General features: G+C 32.5%; 1 protein-coding gene across 1 annotated transcript in view; it reads right to left on the bottom strand.

Moving 5' to 3' along the window:
• The window catches only part of LOC115891169 (disintegrin and metalloproteinase domain-containing protein 11), a 325,656-nt gene that overhangs the window by 4,165 nt on the left and 297,437 nt on the right, over positions 1 to 24,054 (bottom strand). The window contains exons 15-22 of the mRNA XM_030911575.1: positions 20,354 to 20,516; positions 13,814 to 13,972; positions 11,636 to 11,704; positions 11,518 to 11,582; positions 9,264 to 9,446; positions 5,420 to 5,655; positions 5,165 to 5,363; positions 4,901 to 5,090 (exon numbers count right to left, since the gene is read on the bottom strand). Coding sequence (XP_030767435.1) covers positions 4,901 to 5,090; positions 5,165 to 5,363; positions 5,420 to 5,655; positions 9,264 to 9,446; positions 11,518 to 11,582; positions 11,636 to 11,704; positions 13,814 to 13,972; positions 20,354 to 20,516 — 1,264 coding nt within the window. The remainder of the gene's footprint in view (positions 1 to 4,900; positions 5,091 to 5,164; positions 5,364 to 5,419; positions 5,656 to 9,263; positions 9,447 to 11,517; positions 11,583 to 11,635; positions 11,705 to 13,813; positions 13,973 to 20,353; positions 20,517 to 24,054) is intronic.

Raw genomic sequence — 24,054 nt, 5'->3', positions numbered from 1 at the left:
GAATAACTTGAAAAGGAATATAAAACTTTTCAAAAATGGAAGCAATTAAAAAACGTGCGAGAAGAAATAAAGTTTTTAACCTATCCTCGCTGTTAAAGTATCATTTAATCTACCCTTGCGGTTAAAGCGAAGAATATACCTAGCTAGAAAAAGAATGGACTCTGCCATACTGAAAAATGGTCCTACAGAAGTGGCGCCATCTATTGAGTAGGGCTTGTTTTAAATGGATCAAAGCGCGGGCTTTTTAAATGAGAGGATTTGTTGAATTTTACTCTAAAATAATTAAATTTGATTATTAAATCTTATTTTTTACACGAATTCAACAATACTAATAACAAGTATCTTTGTGATGTGTAAAAAATAAGATTTAACAGTATAATTTATACAATTATTAAATAAAATTAAAGCCAAACATGTGTAAATATTATTTATTATTTAAAGTTTTTATTTATAAGTCAAATATTTAAACATCGTTTATTATAATAAAACAAGACCAACGTAATACTCCCAAAGTTTTGTAAATGGAGTAAATATAAATAGGTACTTAAATGATGGCAAAAATAAAAGACTCACATTATATTTTTAGGGCCACAAACAAAAGGAATTGTCTAATAAAAACACATATAACAAATTATAGTTTGAAAAACGTTTTGATAAACATTTTTGATAATATTATGATTGGCGCTATGACAACGACAATATTTTTTGAGAATTTGACAATAGTATGACAATGACCGTTGGAAACTATGGAAACTACAAAAAAAATCTGATTGAACGCCATCTGGCAATAACTAGTAGCAACTTCTTAACCTAAAAATTAATTGCACTACCACCTAGCGCCCGAGGTTGGAACTATTTTATTTGAAATTTCCATGGAAACGGTGGAACCGCTTTTACTATTTCACTTTCCTGGGTTAAAGTACTATTTTATCTACAATTTTTGATAGATATAAGGCAATTTTAACAGTTGCTATGGAAAAAAATATATAACACTTTAAATTTCACGAAAAAAAATTTTGTTGCGTTTTTTTTACATGATTGTATACCGAATTTGAATAAATTTATAATTAGAAATTTTTGCAAATATATCCATTTATTTGAACTATTTTAAAACACGTATTTACATTAAATTACTACTGACTAATTAGTATTGAATGGACATAATCATTTTCTACTTTGAATCTGGTTGTTTTGTATTTATCAGGAAGAGATTAAACAATGCCACTGATTAAATATTGGTTCTAATAAAGAGAAATTTTTAAAATCGACCTTAACATAATGCGAATTAATAATATTGTTTCAGTAAATATAAATAGATAATTAACGGCAAATGATTTCCATTGTAAACCGTGCAAAATTAAATTATTCTTTTGTGCGTGCCAGCAAAACAAACATGAATTGTAAATGCAACAGTAATATATAATTTCGTAAGCTATCAGCCATGTAAATCAATACATTCACAGAATTAAACTGATTATCTCACTATTTATTTATTAATTTAGCAAATATAAATTAATGCATTTGAAAGGATTTTTTTGAATACATTTTTTCCAAATTATTTTTTGCATACCTAAGCTTTTATTTCATTCAAAGGTATTCACGCACATATAGTTCTTTCTCAAGGTAAAACAGCACAGTAGAGGCCTTGAACATTTTGTTTAAATGCTGTACAATTTGTATTATTCAGAGAAGTCTGCACAGTTATTTATGGTTTCTGGAATAGAATTTTGTGGACTCAAGGTATTTACCACAAAGTGGTATAAGTTGGACTACGTTGGGAAAAATCTTAATAGTCCATTTCACTATAGGTATAGTCCGAAACAGTGGCAAAATAAGCGTTCGGCATTTAACCAACTTAACGTTTTAATACTGGCTAGGTATTTTTATACAAATGAAGAAGGAAATTAAAGATAAAGGATTATACTATATCCGTATTGTAGCACATTTTTAGATAACTTCTTTATCTTTAAGATTTTGATGGTGAAACATCAACAAAATATTCCTTATATTTGGATTAAATTTTCTTGAAAATAAAGACATAATTTAAAATTCCATTACAATACGGAAATAGATTGACGTTTTGTGATCATAATTTATATGGTTTTGTAACAAATTGCTCGCTATTTTATGGCAAATGCTGAAGTTCTGCAAACCTTAATCAAGCCTTAATCAAAGTACGTGTGTTTGGAATTTTGCTAGCTAGGCAGGGATCATCGGCATCCTATCTTGGTCCAGAGTCAGTACTGGGAATACCCAAATGTATGGCCCGTAGTGCACTAAAACTCTGGATCAAGGAAAAGCACAATGTCCACTGGAGAAACAGACAGGAGCACAGGCACAGCAAGGCTTTTATCCAAGCACCTAGCTCTAAAACCGCAAAAGAACTGCTAATGCTTAGCAGGAATAAAGTGCGGATTACAACAGGCCTCTTGACAGGCTGTCAAGTGTTATCTGAACAAGCTCAACCTGTATCAAGGAAGTCTTTGCTGCAGACCCTGCGATAAAGATCCTGAAACAGCGGAGCACATAATATGTCATTGCGAGGCTCTGGATCGCAAGCGACACTCTTTATTTGGGAAAGCTAAGAACCGGAGGAACTATGCTCCCATCCTATCAAGGACCTGCATAAGCTAGTGTAGGGCATAGGGATAGGAGAATGGGTGCAGATATAGAAGGGGGACAAACACAATAGGCCTCATAGGTCGCAGTGTTTCCGGCAGAGGACGGCCCCTTGTTATGGAAAAAAAATCTACCTCCAACCACGGTTGGGGTATCTCCACCTCTTTAGCTTGGTCTCTAGCCACCTCCTTAGACCTGATATCCGCTGTTGTCCCGGATCTATAATAGAGACTATATCTCTCTTTCTCTATTGCCTCCTTGAATTTGAGGTCAATTGCTATTGTGAGGACCTGACCATGTTCCTCCTTCCTCGAGTTGATGACTTGTCAACTCGATGTCCTTGCATAGGAGTTTTGGCAAAGCTGATGATACACCGCAGAGGTTAGTCGGTCCACTTCTAAAGAGCCCCGCATCTAGAAGGTAAGGAAGACCAAAATAGAATGGGTTGCCTCCTGTTATCCCAAGGTTGAGATGAGTAGAACTTAATCTTTTATCCGGCCACCTATCCCTTTTTGGTGAGGTTGTTTACTTTTGGCCAGGGCGATTAAGCCAAGACACGACACCCTCTGCCCGTGATACATGACAACAGACAGTAGAGGGTGTATGCCCGACGGGATAGTACCATCCTTTGTTTGCGTTGCATCCTTTTTTCCAAGATCATATTGGAATACAGACCGAAGTCGCGTGTGACTATGTAGCGGTGTAACAAAATACTTATTTCTTTTCATTTATCTGTGCGGTTGGACGGAAAGTACCCTTTAGAATCTAAACTTTTCTTAGCTATTTTTACTACAAACCTTCAAGGTCGATTGTCACTTGCGTTATACTTGGCTCGATTACGCGACGCTATGCTACAATGCAAAGTGCCGCTAGAGAAAGATTTAACTTAATAAGAGGAGAAAATTCACATCTGCGCAGCGCTACATCTTACTACGCATCACTTCTTCGCAGTGCAGCGCAGCGTCGCTCACAGCATTGCCTATTAGTAGATATTTTACTTGTAAGTACTAGATATTTTACTACCAAAGTACGGGTATTTTATTATTATTTATTTTACAAACACACAAAAAAAGAAAATTGGTCTATGCTTTTTACCAGACCATCATATCCTATAGCATTTTTCGACGCTGAGCACGAATCCGCTATCAAAATTACGCTATCATATCTCAATTTTTTTCTAACTTCAAAAACTTGCTGAAAATCCGTAAAAATTCAGGAAAATGTAGTAGCAAAATAAAAAAAAATCTTATGTATAACACTATAACCTAATGTAAATGGGCCTGATAAACTCAAAACACCCATCAGAATTGAGTTAGCATGTCTAATATTTTTTCTAACCTCAAAAACCATACCACAAGTCATGATTTTCGAAAATCTCACGGATCTTAACCAAAACTGGTATATGATAGGTTTTTTTTTTGTGTCGTTGATCATGAATCTGACATCGCGTCGGATTGGCCGAATTCAAAATGGCAGATCCAATATGGCCGATGCGAATTTCAAAAATCGCATGGATCTTAACCGAAACCGGCATAGGGTGCTTTTTTGAGTCGCTGATCACGAATCTAACGTCATCATTCGCAAAATTCACAATGGCGGCAATTTAAAAAAAAACACGGATTCGAACAAAATCAGTAAATGGGAGTTTTTTGGGTCGCTAATCGCGAATCTGAAGTCAAATGGATTATCGATCGCGAAGCTGACGTCGAATTGGCAAATTACAAGATGGCGGAGAACCTCAAGAACAGCTTAGTCTGTGGGCGCGGGACCGATTAGAATCGGACCCACACCGTTCTTGAGGTCGACCATATGGGATCCGCCATCTTGAATTTTGACCACTTTTTTTGTGTGGCTGTGTAATTAAGTGGTGCAGGTAAAATCGGGGATTCTGGAACTGCAGTATTTTATTTTAAGAAAACGATTTTGAAAATACGTATTTTATATCTAGTATTTCAAATACCTTTTTCAAAAGTATTTTGTAACTGTATCTCAAATACTTTGCTTAGAAGTATCTTTCTAGTAACTTGATACTTTTTATGAGGTACCTTGTACCTTGGTACCTATTACCGGTATCTGCAGTTGGTATTTGTCGAAAAATCGACAAATACCAACTGCGAAGTCGAAGTAGCTCGTAGTAACGCATTGCGTAACCGAGCAAATGAATCCCTAATTAGAGTCAACCTTTAATATACATGATACGACCGCCAAATTCGCTTCGCCCAATAAAAGCTCTACTTCTAGACAGTCGCCTGCAAGCTGACGTTTTTCGACACATTCTTACCTCTCGCTGTCGGGAGTGTCCTGGCATACGCCCGTTCCCCGGTCATGGTCTGCGCTCTCGTAAATGCCCTCTTCTTCCTGCCGGTGGTCGCGGTGGGACTGTTGGTAGAGCAGCCGCGCGGAGGGCTGCCGGTACCGGCCGTACCCGAAACGGGAGTCCCGGTGCGATTGGTGGGAACTCTCGCTGCACGCTAAACAAAAATTGATTGGTTTCAGGGAAGAAAACATTATTAAGTATTAAGGAAACCTAAATGTCGATATTTACCTGAAGAAGATTCTTGTCGATAATGCCTATCTGCTTCCGTTTCGGACATCCTTATATCTTCCGACCCACTGGGACTCATGTGCCGCGAATGATGCTCCAGCTGTCGTATAAGATCTTCTAAGTTTCGAATTCGCAAAGTTCCACACGGTGGAACCTCATCCTCGTCTTCCTCCTCGTGCTCTATAACTACTTCGTGAAGCTGTAATAAAGATGCATTAGTATATATCATTATTTTTTTCTTTACTAATTTCTTACTCCTTGTTCACAAACGTTTTCTTTGCTACCACGCCCGCTGCTCCTTCCTTTGAAGTCGGAGTAGCTTTCGGCGCACTGTTGTAAACTTCGCCGAAGTAGTTCCTCGCTTAAAGCGCTCGTACTGCCGGATGGAGTTGCGATCCCTCTTTGGACAGCGGCCTTGCGCAGGGCTTCAACTATGTCGTCATGATAACCGTTCAGTGTCTTTAGAGTACGTTCGACATCTGCGGTTGAACCTACAAGAGCTTATTTAAGTTATTGCAATATAACACAGTCCATGTAATCATGCATTGGAGCCCTTACCGACGCCCAGTTTTTTAACGTATGCAGTCTGTGCAGGCCAGTTTGCGCAGCTTTAACTGTGCAGTTTTACGTTAAATTATTGCTTTTTAAGACTTTGTCTAGATTTTTCTAAAAGAACTTCTTAAAATATTAATCTTTTCAACAACTGCTTCCCTGTTATTCCAACCGAATCAATTTTCTTTTATTTTTCTACTGTAAACCAGGTTTGCACAGGCAGCTTGAGCGATAAAACTGAGCATCTGTGGGGACCTTTAGAGACGGAATCGACCAGACATCATGTACCAGACATTTTCGACAGTTCTATTTGACGTTTTATTTGACTGACGTTTCATTTGAAGTTGATTTGAAGTTTAGCGGATTTCTTGTGCTTTTCCAGAGGTTTTTCTGAGGTTCATGTTATTTACTATTTATTCTACATTTACTTTTGCTTAGCGATAGTTAATCTAGGACAGTGACATTATTGCGAATTCCAGGAAAAAAAGACAGTAAAATAGTTAGTTCTGAAGCGTGCGGAAGATCTTGGTCAAAATCGAGATAAATAAAGAAATAATTTTTCACGGGTTAGTGATTATAGTAATGTAGTACTGTATGATCGAAAACAAGACAATTTTTTCTGGTCAAGACATTCGCCATATAATTTTACATACAAAATGACATATGCAAAATGACAGCGATCTTCATTTCATAGCAATCGCTGACGCCTTTCGATCATACGGTACTTTGCGAAAAAAAAACGACGTCAAGACCGTTGCGGAATGACAATCGTCATTTACTAAAAATTGACATAAAACTTGCCAAAAATTGTTGTAATAATTGTAGAAAGACTAAAAAAGAATACATTTTGCTTCTTCGAAAATGGTTAATCTCATTTATACTGCCGTCTTTGACGTCCTTTATTTCCATCGTATGGTATAAAGAGGAACTAGTCATGAAATGTGTTAATTTGCGAACTCCATTTTTGACTTTAATTTATAATACGTTTAATATATTATTTTTACGTTAAATTTTTAACGAAATATTGAGTCTTATTGTTCCCCAACAAATTATATTGCTATTTCTTTATCATATTAACGCATGAATATACTGGCTACATGTGTATATATTTTTCTGTATTGTTTCTTTTCTCTCCTGTAAAATTAGGAATAATGCAGTTTAACACATTCCACCGGCGAATTGTCTATTTGAAGACTACAGCAAAAATGGGATTTTTTTAACCTGACAATAAGTCTGATTGCTTTCAAAGTACTGAACTAGTTTACACCTTAATTAATAAAAGATCTCGGAAAAGATCGATTTTGAACTTTCCACAGCCCTTATTATTGGACCTGGTTCAATGTTTTGATTGATATAATACCGCTGGTAGCGGTAATAGTTTCGAACTAGTTCAGGCACTAACAATAGTTTTGTTTACCGGTTAGTTTACGAACTGATTCCGAACTAAAATTGGATTTAATTCAGTATTGCTTAAAAGCACCTGTCCAGATATTTATAGTTCCGAAATTCCAGTATACCGAAAACAATTTTTTAATTACAGCGGATTGTAAAGTACCGTAAAACGGGGCTACTTCGGACAGTTTTTGAGGTTTTTTGTAAGTTTCTTGACCTAAGTGTGTTCAAATTCTACTTTTACTGACATATTGTTGTGTTGCCGCTTCAAACCAGGCTCTTCGACGGCTTTCATTCAAAGAAATAGTTATAAAAACTTTTTCTGGAGAGCCTTCAGAGTTATTTAGACAGCCCTTCACAAAACAAACTTTAACACCATTCATTACAAAAATAATAAAGAGGGTACAATAAAACAAAATTGAAAATTCAAAATATTTAACGCCAAACGCAAAATCCACAAAATACAAATCTAACCTCGAACGCCTCGAATATCCGAACAACTTTGGTAGTGTTTAGTGCTTCGATAAAAATGGCAGTAACCTGTTAATTATAGGAATTTTAGTTTTAATTTCTAGTAGTAAAAAATATAAAAGTAAATTTAATATTGGGGTAATAAAGAATAATCCCATATAAAAACGTATTTTTTAACGATCTTAATAAAAACAGAACAATCTAACGTGATTTTAAGATATATGGTGTAAATACGGTAGCAGAGAACTAGACTCGCCATAATATTATTCAGGCTCGCGCCCTCTGTCAACTATTCAGTCAAATGCTGATAGGTAATGTCACAATTTTCTACGCGTCATTTCAAACCAGTGAAATTTGTATTGAATTTGATTTATTATTTATTCCTCAATTGTAACTCCGTTGCATTTCTTTTTGTATTGAGAGAGTACTTTTTAATCACTTCAATTGAATTTTATATTAAAAATAACAAAAATTTACTATGGTTAAACACCGGATTGTCACGGGGCTTCTAACAGGACACTGTCTCCTCAACGAACACCTCAGTAGGCTGAAGCTGAGGAACAACGGCAACGGAAATGCAGATTTTTTGAGGAAAATGGGGAAACATCAGAACACATTATCACTGAGTGCGCCGACAACCGTTCGTGCCATAAACTTTGGTACGCTTGATTTCGGAGATGGAGAGCCGTCTTAGATACTGGATTTTGTCAAAGCCTTGAGACTGTAAGATTAGTTATAATTTTTTATAACTCAAGAAAGCAAAATAAAACACTAAATCACCACAATACACCAAAACACTTTTATTTTACACTGGACGCGCGTTTCGCTAACCATGTTAGCATCATCAGCAGATGATTATAAACTAAAAAATAATCTACATTACAATCTTTACAATCAGAAATATGTTGGGCAAACTAGAAGATCAATATTAACTAGATTTAAAGAATATTTAGCTCAGATAAGATATGGTAGACTTGATAAATCTTGCGTTGCGAAACATATTGTTGATAAAGAACATTGTATAGATCTTAATAACTTAAAATTACTTAAACAAGTCTCAAATTACAGGCAATTAGATGCGTATGAAAGCATCAAAATTAATAAATGTAAAGATAGTATGAAAAGAGACAACGGTCCAATTCCTTCAAGTTCTTTGTTCCTACTACTCTAGTGGCGGAAATCTAACTGTTACGCTCGGTGGGTTCTGACTCGGTTGGCTAGATTTTGCCACGTCCACTCTGTGCCCACTGAGCGAGTATATAAACGCTCCAATTGTAGATTGTTTTTTAGTTTATAATCATCTGCTGATGATGCTACCATGGTTAGCGAAACACGCGTCCAGTGTAAAAGTAAAAGTGTTTTGGTGTATTGTGGTGATTTAGTGTTTTATTTTGCTATTTAACACCAAAGCTTCCAACCCTCAACTGTAATAGTTAACTTAAGAAAGTGGAACACACAATAGATCTGTAATCTGAAAGGGCCCAATAAAACCGTTTTTTTTTTATTATTTCTGGGAAACAAACATTTCTCAATAGCACTTTAAAATAGGTATAAAAGAGACATTTTCAGACATACTCTGATAATTTTTTAGATTTATTTCAGCTTTAATTTAGAATCAGTAATATTTCTTTGAATGTGTGAAAGCTGTTGAAAATTAATAATGACAATTCTAAAAAAGACTCACCACCGATTAGTTGAGTCATGTTGGCCTCGGCTGCCCTTAAGATATCTTCCGCCTGTGCCCCGTCTCCCCACCCTTCTTTGCCATCCAATAACAGACCGTAATCGTGCTTTTTAAGAATGCCCTTTTTTTCGGGCATTCTATGATTATTATGTAGGTCTATAAACGATACTCTTTCTTCATCACCTACAGAATACAAAATTTTACACTATAATAATTAAAGATTCTTAGTGCAAAGCAGAGTGAATGAAGAATGAATGAATCAAAAACCAAATGATAACGATCTTTAAACTATTAAAGAAAAAAATCGAGCTGTGTGAACCTGAAATTCAGTCTGAAACGCGATTTGGTAGTTCTGAAGAGGTGGGGATGTATATACAGGGCAAGGCGAAAGTTTCCAGATAAATAAGATCGCAAAATCCCAATATTGCTAGGCATGCTATTACTTTAAACACAGAAACAACACTAAGTTCATGCACACTCGCCTAACGAGGTCTAAACCGAATTGCAAGTTCACACATTGGTAGTTAATGAAGTAAAAATGATAAACTAACAATGTTTGCAAACTATAATATTTTACTACTGAATGGGACAGACAACAGTTGAAAACATGTTGAAAATGAATATTAAGCTTTTAATATTTCCATCATTATATATTCATATGAAATATATTTCTAAATCTGGGAAAAATTATTGGAAAATTGAAATGATACTATTATATTTATTGCATCTAAATCATGTTGAATCAAATATTTTATACAAAAAAAAATTCTCAGATAATTATATAAACAATAGTTTAAAGGGGTGAAACTCAGGTAAAGCTTTTTGTTTATACTAGCTAATTTTTTAATACCTATCTATAGGGTGAGTCTTAAACAAGTGCAAATATTTTCAGGTCTGGTAGATCTCGATAAAAGAAACATATTTTCTATTTGCCATTTTGCAAATAAATCCAAAATAACCGAGATATTTTACTTTGAAAATTGAAAATAAAATTGATTTTTCGCTTTTTGAGAACCACTGGATCTTTTCTGCATTTTCTTTCTTATAAATTTAATTTACTAACTATATTGCCATAATAATAGGTATAGATATTTTTTTTATATTGCCATATTATAGAGATATTATGTTTTTTATCTAAAAATTAAAAATATTTCTAAAATGTTTTTCTAAAAATTCCAAATTTACAATTTTTTTACGCAAAAAAAACTCATAAACGTGTTTTAGGGTTCAAAATATACTACCCCTAAAAATATTTGTACTTATTTAAGACTCACCCGTACACCAGTATATAATATATACAGTACGGCGCCGGATTGTCTTTGCAAGAGGAAAAACTTTTTTATTATTGATATTTTGAGAAAAATGCATTCTTCATAAAAAGTTTTGCTTGTTCTAAAATAGTTAATCTCATTTATACTTTTACAAATTTCCTTACCGTTTTAGAAAAAAACATGAAAATATAGTTGAATTTAAAGTCCTAAAAATCAAAACGCCCACAGAATTTTAATTAAAGTCATATTTTTACTGTTTTAAAATATTAAAGAAGCACAAAATATATTTATTTCAATGCTACGGAAAGGGTGATAATTGTTATCGGAAAATATGATACTTTAATAACAGAAAAAAATATACCGTTAATCAAAATTAACCATAACCACCTATCAAAGAATGAAATCGAAATTATATTACCATAGAAGCACCTTTTGATTTTCAGGATAAAATTCAACCATGGTTTCATGTTTTTTTTTAATTTTCTCTAAAACAGTATAGATTATTTGGAAAAGTATAAACGGGATTAACTATTTTAGAACAAACAATTTTTTTATTAAGCACGCATTTTTCTCAAAATGTCAATAATTAAAAAGTTTTTCCTCTTTTGAAGACAATCCGGGGACATACTGTACAAAGAATTATTTTTTGAAATATAATTCTGTATATTTATTATCTGAGTTGTGACGATGTACTATTAATTAATTTAAATTTTCTTTCAAAGATTGTAGTAATATAAAATTAAGAATAAATGAATTAGTGCCAAAGTACATGGACGAAAAAAAGCAGAATCGAACCTGTGTTATATGATATAAAATATAAATCTTAGTTTTAGCTGAGGAAACACGAGAGATGGCACATTTTTTGTACTTTGACATTTGATTCTCTTTAATATTATTTGGGCTGAAAATTTTACTAATAAGCTTATTGTTATTTTGGGGTGGTGGTACAACTAACAATAACTAAGTAACATATAAACACATACCCCCGATTTCTTCAATATCCTCTCCCCCGACACCCATACGTTTAAGTTGTTGCATTTTATGGTCCCTGAAAAACAAATATAATTAGAAAACAAATTAACGGAAGATTCGTTGACTTACTGATATGAAGGTCCAGCGGCAGCCATGTGATTTGATGGTCGAAAGAGGACTCTTTGCGAGTCAGCTCGACTAAAGAGAAGAAACGGTAATTGATGAATAAACACTTAGTTTCCTTCTAAAACAACATCGAACTACGACCATATTAATGGGGAAAGATAGACAGTGTGTTCCTATTATCTACAGATACCAACATCTAACGTGTCTAAATTCTATAGCTATATCGTATCTAGTTTCAGTTTGTAAGAAAAACAGAATACCTAGTCCTAAGCACAGTCTTAAGTATGCATTTCGAATGATTTCTTTTTTGTCAAAAAAATGAGTTTGCTTGGGTGGATGAGGAAAACTAAACAAAAACGCATTTACAAAGCACGCAAGAAAAAGGTATAAACCATTCATTCGGACGCTCACTCTACGTGGTGGGTGAAATGAATAGTGATTCTAAATTTGATTAAAATATATATCTGTTCTCTCTTTTATAATTTTAACTAACAGATAAAATAAATCACCGTTTAAATAAAAGTTTGTGAAATATTTGATAATATGATGTAACTATCACATTATTTGATGGGATGGATATACTATAGCTAGAAATAAAATAAATATTAAGTATTTTGTAGTTTTAAACATGTAAGATGATTGACGACTATAATAACCTATATATAATCTAAAAATTACTACATACACCATACACTAGGGTGGGCATTTTAGGCCTTAGGTGCCGATTTTAGTGTGTACGAAGAGTGCGGTCAACACACTTAGTAAAATAAGATGTACTGAATAAAGAGAGAAGAGCAAGTATTTTCCCAAGCGCATGTAATTTAGCGTCAGATTAAGTGGTTACGTAATAAATACTTCGTATTTTTGTTCTCTCAGACTTGCTGGATTTCCATAGCGATTCACTCCTATGTAAAGGCCGACCCAAGGTTTTGCTTGCCAGGATAGTACATATATAAGAGATAAATTATCCATATTCATAGATTTGTTTTGATCCTACAAGAAAAATGTAAAAAACCGTTTGTTTCTTTATAACTTGATTTAACCACAGACTCAATATAATCCTATTTTAAAGATTGAATTTCCCTGGCGTAGTTTGAGAACTTGTCTGTTTTGTAGTAACACATACTGAATATTTTTTTAAATAAAATAACTCGATTAGATTTTTTCAGTTTTATACAGTTATTTTTTCAGAATATTTTGACGTAATCACATGTCAATACTTCGCATTTTTCTTTCTTCAACTTACTAGATCACTATAGCAATTCACTCCTAGACATGTAAACACTGGCCCAAAGCTTCGCTTGCCAGTAGGGTAGAGATGGGTTGTTATTTACCTATCTGTTATTTTATAACAGTTATTTAGAAATAACATAACGCAACCGTTGCGACTTCTAAAAATAACAGATATAAAATAACGACACGTAGAGATCGACCGCTCGTGAAACGAAGTCGGCGCTCTGCATCGCCACTGGTATGAAATATCTGTTATTTCAACAACCATCGATAACGGGCGGCGGCGCCGGCGCGCTGGCTGTCGAGATACAACGAAGTGGTGAATGCGCTACGCCGAACGTTGCTGCATCGGTCGATGGTCGTGTTCGGCTCTTAACAGTTAAAAATAACAGTATAATACTTTTTTAATATTAGTAATATTGATTTTATAGCAATTATTTCCTTAATTATTAATTTTTAGTAAAAACAGAGTTTAATTTTTAGTAAAAATCTTCTACTAAGGCACAAGAGACACAAACTTACTGAACGTTTACAGAGTTTAATTATAAATTTTATATTTTAAGTACATTATTTTTTATTAAGAACACGAACATGAAGATTTTTATGATTTTACTAGAATTTGGACAATGCGTATCGTATTTTAGATGTTAACATTAAAGTAAAAAAATAACAGAAACCTGTTATTTTAAGCTGTTATATATAAATAACAGTGACAGTTTCAACTGTTATTTAAAAATAACGGTTTTGCCCACCACTACAGTAGGGTATATTAAAATGACAGAAATTGTCGTTTAAGCAAATTTACCTTCAAGGTTCTGTTTTAGTCGCCATATTTCCCTCTTCGTCAATCATCTTACACCAATTATACTTACTAAAATCGGTGCAAATACACAACAACAGACTGTTACAACGTAAAAAAGGGACCGCTTTTCTTCGGTCCCCACTCACCCGAACGACGACACGCTGCCGCCCGGGCCAAGCGTCATCATTTTGGTGGTGCCCGCGCTGTCCAGGCTGTCCTCTTGCGAGTGGTTGCCCGAGGTGAGGATGTAGTTTTTCGGGATGGGTTTCCTATAGGCCCTCTCGTACTTACTCACCGTCGTCTTCCTTCGTTTACGCAACACCGGAAGTGGATCGGAAGTGGCGCACGCGCGAAATTGAAAGAGAACAAACGTTAGGGTTTGTTTAGGGGGGCCTGTGCGGCCGGTTTCGTGTGTCGGTTTTGGTGTGGATGTGGGAGTCGTATTTTTTGCAGTGATCACAAGATAATTATTTTTTTAGATTGTTTAATAAATAAAATGTATTAGTATTTGAAGCATATACATATAATGTATATTAGGGTGCATAAAAAAAATAAATCTTTTTTTTCTTTTCAGTTTTTTTTTAGAAAATATTGTTCAGGACGATGCCCAAAAGAAACCCTGGTAAAGTTTGAGCTCTTAATGTTAATATTAAGAGGTGTCTCATCGTGATTTTCTATTTCCAATTTAAATAACAATGGGAAACATTTTTTTTTGTTTTTGGAATTTTATTGCGTTCTAATAAATCAGCGTTTTGTAAAAATCAATACATTTTCTTATAGGAAATTGAACGGTCTTCAAAAATGGTCTGATTTGATGTGTATTGATTTTAGCAAAACGCTGATTTATTAGAACGCAATAAAATTCTAAAAACACAAAAATTATTTCCCCGTGTTGTTTAAATGGAAAATAGAAAATCACGATGAGACACCTCTAAATATTAATATTAAGAACTCAAAATTTTTTAATGCCTGTAATAACAGGCATTACTTTAATTCTCATGCATATTAGTTTTGTCATGAACAGAGCTTACTACTTTAACTAGTATTTAAAATCTAGATCTAGATCTGATTTTAAAAAACATTTTTTCCGTTACTTATATAATTTTTAAATTGCTTTGGAATTAGAAATGCTTATCAAATATAAATATTTATGCTTCTTTGAAAATATAGCCCAATATTAAACAATTTAAAACTTTACAGTCTTCCTGAATCAATTTGACTGATTTGCTGTTGTAACACCACTGTGATTTACAAAATTACAATCAATTTTTTGAGAAGTTGACAATTACCATATGATTCGTCACTCGATGTATCAAATCTGTGTGATACTAGTAAAACTATTTTGAAATAATTACTTTTGGAAGTCCAATATTTCCTCAAAATTAGAAAACCCCCACCTTGTAATCTGTTCACCCATGAATTTGTACTGAATGAATTTTTCAGTCAAAATAAACAAAAGCAGAACAAGCTTTCACTTTTACCAAAAGTATAAATATAGTGATCAGTTTCACTAAAGATGTGTTCCCACTTTCGTTACTCGTTCAGTAACATTGAATCAGTCAGAATGCTTCAATGAGACTGACAGACAAAAACCGCTTTTACATAAAATGTTTTGGTCAGTTTTTTTTACTACATTACCTTGGGACCACTGCATTTAAACTTAGAATTTAAATACCTCTTTTAAAATATTAAAATTAAGTGCTTTATAGAGAAGATTCTAGTGGTTTTAGTAACTTAAGCTATCAGTTCTGAAATCTGCGTGTTAGAATAAAAAAAGTGTCAAGAGGGCCAAACACACTTACACACACATTCAAGCCCTAAATAAAAAAGCGTCCAAGTACCAACATATTAACACCATAAAAAAAATTGCTACATATAAACAAAGCACTCATGCATTGTATGTTTACTTCATGTGAAATCATTCTAATATTGCTACAATAATATGAGAGAGAAATATAGTAAAGTTTGTAATGACTGAAGTAAACATACGTTAATAGCAGCAAAGTTGCATGCTATGTACCTTTAAAGAAAAATACACAGTGTATGATTACAGTTGTTTTCTTTATCAATTTATTTTTTTAAAGATTCAGCGTTCAAATTTGTGTTTGTTAAATCAGTGAGTTAAGCATATGGCGTGTATGAATGATAAACTCAGATATGACATAAAAATATCAATATAGTTTTATTTACAATTTCTACTCTTATAGAAGTGCATATAAACTAATCCTAAACAGTATCTCAATTTCAAATTTTATTTCAATTAAATTTTTCAAAAAGAAAGGTGCGTCATACTCTGAGCAGTTATGATACAGTGAATACTAAATTTTTTTGTTTTGTATATTATTTACACACACTGTATATTATTTGTTAATATTTAAAGGTACAATATGAAGTATTAAATTTTACCGCACATTCCTCTTGGAAATGGTGGGAGGGGGTAGTTTTTATTAAACAATTTACAAAGATCTACGGCCAGTCGTGGATACTTAAAAATATTTCAAATGATTTCCACGCAATAGAACCTGTTCCTAATGTTATAACTTAATTTATTCCATTAGGCAATCTCGTTCGAACTGACAACACTGTATCCTGTTTTCTTTACATCATTCCCTTAGCTGGAATAAGTGTTTGTTTTGTGTTCTCGTCCGTTGTAGGGAAGAAAAAAGCTATTTGTCATCGGCTGTCCTATTTTCCTTGCCTCGAAGATCGATTGTAGCAACTTTCGGTGTCTACGCAATCATGTGCTCGCCGTATTCGACAGAGAGAAAACTATTGAAAATATTACTTTTAAAAGACATGTTTGCTTTGGTCCGGACTTTGGAAGGAATGTTCGAAGGCCAGAATGCGATTTATCTTGTTCCGAGTTTCGCTGCTAGCGTTGAGTCGCGAACAAATATATTGAAATATTCTTTTGTTAGGAAAATATGAACTTAAATCTTAATGCTACAGGATTAATATGCTTTGTTCGAGTTTGTTTTAAAGAAACAAGTTTGTAAATTATTGATAATTTAGTATTTTTTTTCGGACACCTCAATTAATTTTATAAAATTTCAGTCAATAAAATAAACCGTTTAAATATCAATTTTGTACTTGCTTTATGTTATTTTTTTATTATAGACACAGTATAGGAAATAGTAGAGCTACTCTTATTTTTTTTAATTTCTTAATTTATCTTATCCTTCAATTTATCTTTGTAGAGCAACACAAGAGCTATTTATTAATATGTTAATATTTGACTCAATTGAAGTTATGAAATTATAACGTAATCTTCAAAATATATTTTCTCTGAAACAGAGTTTTTAGAATAATATATTCTACATAACAAATAAAAATGTAAATCAAATTTTAATGTTGTTGATGGAAATTATCTAGATATACAGGGTGAGTCTTATATAAGTGCAAATATTTTCAGGGTTGCTAAATCTAGCTAAAAGAAACATATTTTCTCTCTACCGTTTTTCAAATAAATCTAAGATATCCCAGTTATTTTACTTTGAAAATTCCCAAAAAAATATTTTTTGCTAAAACTTTGAGAACCACTGGATCTTACCTGGATTTTCTTTTTTGTAAATTTAATCTACTACCTGTATTGTCATATTATCAACAAATTATTATTTTTTTAGCTAAAAACTAAAAAAAAATTGCAAATTTTAAAAAAAATCGAATCATTCCAAAAAAATTCGCAAAAAAAACCTCATAATCATGTTTCTGGGGTTGACTACCCCTAAATATATTTGCACTTATTTAAGACTCACCCTGTATATTAATATCACAACATTTTGAGCCATTTTTAATTTTTTCACATGAAGCTAAGTCCCAGATCCTATACTGTGTTAAGACCTATTTATCCAATTATTTACCTTATCTGTTGACTATTGGAGTCTAGAAAATCAAAAAAGTTAAGCTCAAATTACATTAATATGGCTATGATTGCTTAAACACCAATTTTGAGAATTGAGACATTTGTAGCATTAGGTAAATAGCATGTTTTTCTTAGAAATTGATATTAGTAGATTTGTAATGATCAGCAATTATTTTTATATTTTATACAGTTTAATTTATTTTTATGATTACTAATTTGATAAATTTATTAAATGAGAAAATTATTTTAAAGAATGAAAATATAGTTTAAGTAAATGATAAGTATAACAAAACCTTATTAAGCTGGGCACATAGACATTTAGTGTGTGTATATAAAAAAATATTGCTACAAAAAATCATTTGATGTTGTATGCTATTTATACCTAATTAGTTTTTCTTTCTCTGCTTAAATAGCTATGTGCCGAGCTTAAATAACCATGAATATAGTGCAAAAAAGAGTATTATTCAAATTTAGTTTAAGAAATTTTGAATATCATTCGATACTGTTTTTAGAATTGTTAAATTATTTCTAATTAATATATAAAATTTGGATAAAGGTAAAAGTGAAAATTCTAATTTACTGACATTGGTGATATTCACAATATTAATAGTAAAGATAAGCGTAGCAGAGTAGAGATGTATACAGTGTTACAGTAAGTAGTTTCTCAAATATAATTTTTTAAATAAACATTATAATAGAGCTAAATCCAAATTAAATAACATTATTTTAGGTATTCTATATCACAAATATAATCAATTTTTAGTTACTTGTTTTGTGTTGATATTATTTTTTGACAACTTCTTCCATAGAATGGCTATAGTAATATCTGTTGCTTTTAGCCAAGAAAGTAAAAAATTAGCTGCAACTTACAGTTTAAAAATTCTGGAACTGTCACCATTAAAGCTAACGTTATACGAAAAAAATTGTAACACGACAATTCCACTAGTTCTTTATTAAACACAGAAATAAAAAAATAACGATAATAACAGATTATTTTGTTTTGTGACCAAAAGTTTCTAATAAAGAGCTACTTTTGAGATATGGATTTTTCTAGATATACAGGGTGTCCCAGGCTGAGTGTGTATTAGATGTTTCTAGAGAACTACAACATCTATCTCGGAGATTTTTTGAACATCATAGTTTTACAACGAGATCTATCGATTAAAACTATTTTCAATATGGCGGCACTTCCGGAAATACTGGAAGTTGACAGCAACTTTCTTATTTTAAATGGGTACCCCCATTTTTTATTATCTACTTAAATTCTCTGTTAAATTTTATGAATTTTGATATTAAACACTCTATATCTAACATTGGCCGTTTTTGAGAAAAAAAATATTTAAAATTTTTGAACGAAAAAAACTGCCTGTCAAAAATATGTGTATAGCCTAAACGTCAAATTTAGTGATTACCACAGCCACTGTGCCATACCTAAAGAGAAAATATGTGGCTATCTATTTTAAAAATGAAATTGTTCGAATGTCATTTAATAATAGCCGCAGCTATCATAGAATTGAGCGATAAAAAATTATCATAAATAATTTTTTCAAATGGAAACCCACTTTTTTATTTCGCTAGTGAAAAGGCTACTTTTTAACTATACATGTTCCTATACCTAAAATAAATCGTTTTAAAGTTATTTAAGATTTTTTTCTAAAGCGTATATTTTTCTTGATTTTAACCAGTAACCTATGACTTTAAACATCAAGTGATAGAATAGATAAAACAATAGATCTGGCCATGTCATATTGTGACGCTTTGTTCAAAAAGCAGCATCATTTTCGAGCCAACTTTGCGCTATTTTTTTCTTTTGATCATACGGAATATTATTAATAATATCAACTATTATATATCGCTAAAAACGAAAATACGAGATATATTTTTTATAAATACACTTTTTAAATTCTTAAGCAGGCAGTATTTATACTATAGGAAATCCAAATAATTTGTTTTCTGACAGATGGAAATAAATTGTCTGACCGTTTGACACTTAATGTCAAAGGAAGCTAGATAAAATCAAGAGAAATATACGTTTTCAAACTAAATTTTAAACTTAACTTAAAAACGATTTAATTTAGGTATAGGAACATGTATAGTTAAAAAGTAACGAATTGAAAAACCGTTGCATTAGTCAAATAAAAAAAGTGGTTTTCCATTTGAAAAAAATGATTTATGATAATTTTTCACTCAATTCCACCACAGCTACCGCCATTATTATATGACATTTGAACTATTTAATTTTTGAAATAGATAGCCACATGTCTTCTCTTTGTCCAAAAATTTTAAATATTTTTTTCTCAAAAACGGTTAATGTTACATATAGAATGTTTAACATCAAAATTCATAAAATTTTACAGAGAATTTAAGTACATAATAAAACATAACATATAACATAAGAAAGTTGCTGTCAACTTCCAGTAGATAGTTAAAAAGTGATGTGCAAAAAATCTTCGATCTAGATATTGTGGTTCTCTAGAAACTTCTAATGCACGCTCAGCCTGGGACACCCTGTATATTTTGGTGGTTTTGAATTAGACACAAAAATTGTCAATGTTATTATGTCCAGATATTGAAACTGCAATAAAAACAAACTTAGCGAGACCTGATGTTTGATAGTTCTGTTTCGTTCAATAATAAACATGATGAGAAACTATTTACGTTCGAACTGTATAAAATTGCAGATAGGCATAATATCGTAAGTAAATCAGTGCAAAAGGACAACGACTCGATTAACAAATGCCAAAAAGTCTCAAAAGTAGCGTAGATATACAGAGCGCATGAAAATAAAAAGCGAACGGGCGGATGCTGAAACGAAATCGGCTACCTGGACTGGTTTCTGCTCACTAACCTGAGACAGAGGGAGAAGTTTCTATGTACTACGACTGACCTGTAGCAGAGGGCCATGGTGGCGAACACTACGAACACCCCCCCTACCACCGACATCAGAATACCCACGAGAAAAACCGTGTTCGACCCGTGATAGTCTTCTGCGCGTCGGCAAGCGCGCAGGCGTTGGCGGTCGGGTCGGTTCGGGTGCGGTCGAGTCCAATCGGGATGCGTGTGGTAGTCGTGCACCGCATCGGCATGCATCGATGCACGCACCAGCGCAGCAGGAGAAGGCAGGCAGACAGAGAGAGAAAGAGAGGAAGCGCCCATCAGACAAAAACACTGACGCGCGTGTTCTCGCTCGGCCACCTCTTGTGGTGCTTTCGTATATGATAAACAAACTCTAACCATAGCGAGTTGAAAATAATCTGTTTTGTATTTATTTTTTTGGACCCAAATTTATATTATTATTATATTTTTATTTTTCAAGCCGTAAAGCCTGCGGAAAAAAATATTTGTAACTAAAGGGGCTATGAGAAATTGCTGGAAATTATTTTCAAGTTTGTAAAACGGCCGCTAGGTGGCGCAACTGCTATGGAAAATAAGAAAATAGTTTTTTTACAGAATTTTGCCTATATAATGGGTACTATAAATAATAGCTTCATAATCTTCAACAAATTTTGGATTTTTTTTTGTTAGAACCATTTTCCCCTATCTGCTAAAATAAAGTGGTGGGGGAAGTTTAGATCTGTCTTTATTTAAATGTTAATAACTCCGGACTGGATGTTCAGAATCCAACAAACGAGGGCTGGTTTAAAAGAGTGTTTCTTACTCTATATTATGCCATAAAAATAATAATAATAAGGTTTTGAACGTAGACGGTAGGGGGCGCTTTCTTACAATTTAACAAACATAGCGCGTTTTTTCAAAAAAAAAAAAAATTCGATTGTATATGTTATTTTAGCTGATAATAAAGAGTAGTAAAAGCTTAAAAAGTCAGCGAAAACCGCATCTTCATATCTTCTTTCAAACCGAAGATATTAGCAAAATTATAATAAATACCAAAAAATAAGAAAAATATATATAAATAAATAAGAAAAAATAAGTCCTTAATTACCTTATTTTTACAATACATTATCAGTAGCCCTCTTGATTAGGCCCATTCAAACAAAAAATAAGATACAAACAGTTAATTTATTTTAAAATCTAATATACCTTACAATTTTTCAATTTTTCTCTTTAATTATGTTTCAATACCTTGCCAACTGATGATTTTTTACATATTCAAAGTGCAAGTTTGTAATTTGCCACCATGAGACTTATCTTGTCACGCATGTGACAAAATATTTTTTATTGGACATTTTTAAGCGACTCAATTTTTATAGAAAAAAAAGGGCATTATTACTTAGCACTAATAAAATATTGTTTATGCATCTTTTCCAGTCACTCAATACCTATTAAAAGCAATGTAAAAATTTTAGATAGTTATCTTGTAGATAAATTTTACATTATTCAGTTACTACGTTCAATATTTTTTATTTATAATGACTTACTGATTTTCAGTTTTCATTATGCATTATTTTTTCTAAGAATGTTGTTTAAATGACATTAAAATGATTAGTTTCAATTTTATAACTATCTAATGCCTGACAACGTCTTCACTATAGTTTTCCTTTGATTAGAATGCTTTGTGTGGTTTGGATATACTATATTCATATTTGAATATCTTTAAATTAAATTGCAAAATATTGATTCTACAAAATATACTTAAAAAGTATTAAAATGTCACTTGACTAACTTATTCCAAGACTATTTTAAGCTTTACATAAATATTTAAGGGACAAAGCTGCTATAATTTAGAATAATTAATCTATTTAACTTCAGCTACTTCTAGGATAATTAATCAGTACTCAAATAATTATCCACCATATATTTGAGTTCGTTTGTCATATACAAAAACTCACCTGACCAGATTTTCTTAAACTCTTATTACTCATAGTTCAAAAAAATCCTGCAAGAAGTGGGAGCGATAATGGCAGCGGACTGAGCGAAATCTTACAGCATTTTTGCGACGTTCATACTATATATACACCAGAACGTACTTCTCCCATTTATTACCCGAATTTAATCTTGATAAACTAGAAAACCTTTTTGCTTGAACCCAATCCCCGTCGTACATATATACAGCTAGAAACAAGACAGACTAAATATAGAAAAGGCAATTAAATTTCTGTTATCGCGGGCATTGATTAATGACGCCACATGCAGCAACACTGGCAACACTTCTTACGTGTATACACATGTGTGACGGTCTTATTGTTTACGTAACAAATGAAGTTGTTCGGTTTGGTGATAGGAGAGGGGGTAGTGGAGCAAAGGGAGGACATAAGATGGAGGAGAGGTGAACGGATGTTCTTCGTTTCTCGTCATTTATTACTACTGTTATTCAGGGGAATAATAGGAATCCTTTTCGATGCCGGATATGTTAGTTTATAAATGGATTAAGCTATGGATTCATTTCGTTCCAGTTACAGGTTTTCTCCAATAACAATAGACAGATTTTAGCTGTTATTTCTAACCATTCTATAATAAAATTATAGATATCACCCTTGTTTATATATTAATTAGTTATTCATTGTTAGTTCTGGGAGTTCACTGATAGATGGCTACGAGAATTGCATCGCGATTCTTTCAAAAATTTGAATTTCTTATTAAGTGGAACAATCGTAAGAACACGGTAAACTTATTAGGTTAACAATTCTTATTAGTTTACTTTATTAAGTTTACTTATTAGTGAACTCCCAGAATTAACTCGCGCTGAATAACTAGTTAATACATATATAAACAAGGAAGGCACTAAGAAAATTTGGTTTTTAGGTAAAAGTGATTAAAGTGAACTTAACATTAGAAAAATACTTGCAAATTGGTTATACCGGGTGTTTTCAAAAGTGGCTCACCCCTATAACTTTTTTATATTTTTAAACAGAAAAACGATATTCGGTATGCTAGTATGTAAATATGTTAAGATAAACCATAATACCATAATACCATTGAATGACGTATTCAATTATTTTTGGATCACTTCCTGTTTCACCGGAAATGCCTACGAAATTTGATTTTTATATAGTACCCTCGGTATTTTTCTTTGAATAAGAAAACTAAAAAAGGAGCATAATGCTATCCATATATTCATGTATGGTGGGCGGAAAAAGGACTCTAGGGTGGGGATTCTTGACAGTTCTGTTTGACGATTCATTTGTCACATTTGAATTTGATTTGAAATTTTGTGGATTTGTCAGTCTTTACGGAGCTTATTTTATGTTATTTATTATTTATTCTACTACTTATAGTTGTATAAATGTAGTAAATCTAGATGGAAATTGTGGCAGAACTTAAATTAACAGTGACACTATCGCGATTTATCGAAAAATACTCTAAAATAGTTGGTTGTGTAGCGTGCGGTAGATCTTAGCAAAAATCGAGTGAAATAATTGAATAACTTTTCGCTAGTAAGTAACTATATAATATACATACGTGTAGTAAACCGATCATTTATGAAATTCACTTAAATTAACTAATTATATATTTTTTCTTGCATTTTTGCTTTTATTTTCTACTTGTCAAAGATTAGATGTCAAAGAATTTAGATACGTCAATTTGACTTACCTGCTTCAGTAGCGTATCGGATGTTTGTGTTAA

The sequence above is a fragment of the Sitophilus oryzae genome, unplaced genomic scaffold (assembly GCF_002938485.1).
Source record: "Sitophilus oryzae breed Bouriz unplaced genomic scaffold, Soryzae_2.0 scaffold_971_pilon_pilon, whole genome shotgun sequence".
NCBI lineage: Eukaryota > Metazoa > Arthropoda > Insecta > Coleoptera > Curculionidae > Sitophilus > Sitophilus oryzae.
The sequence above is the reverse complement of the archived record's forward strand: the minus strand, read 5'-3'. Positions and strand labels throughout refer to the sequence as shown.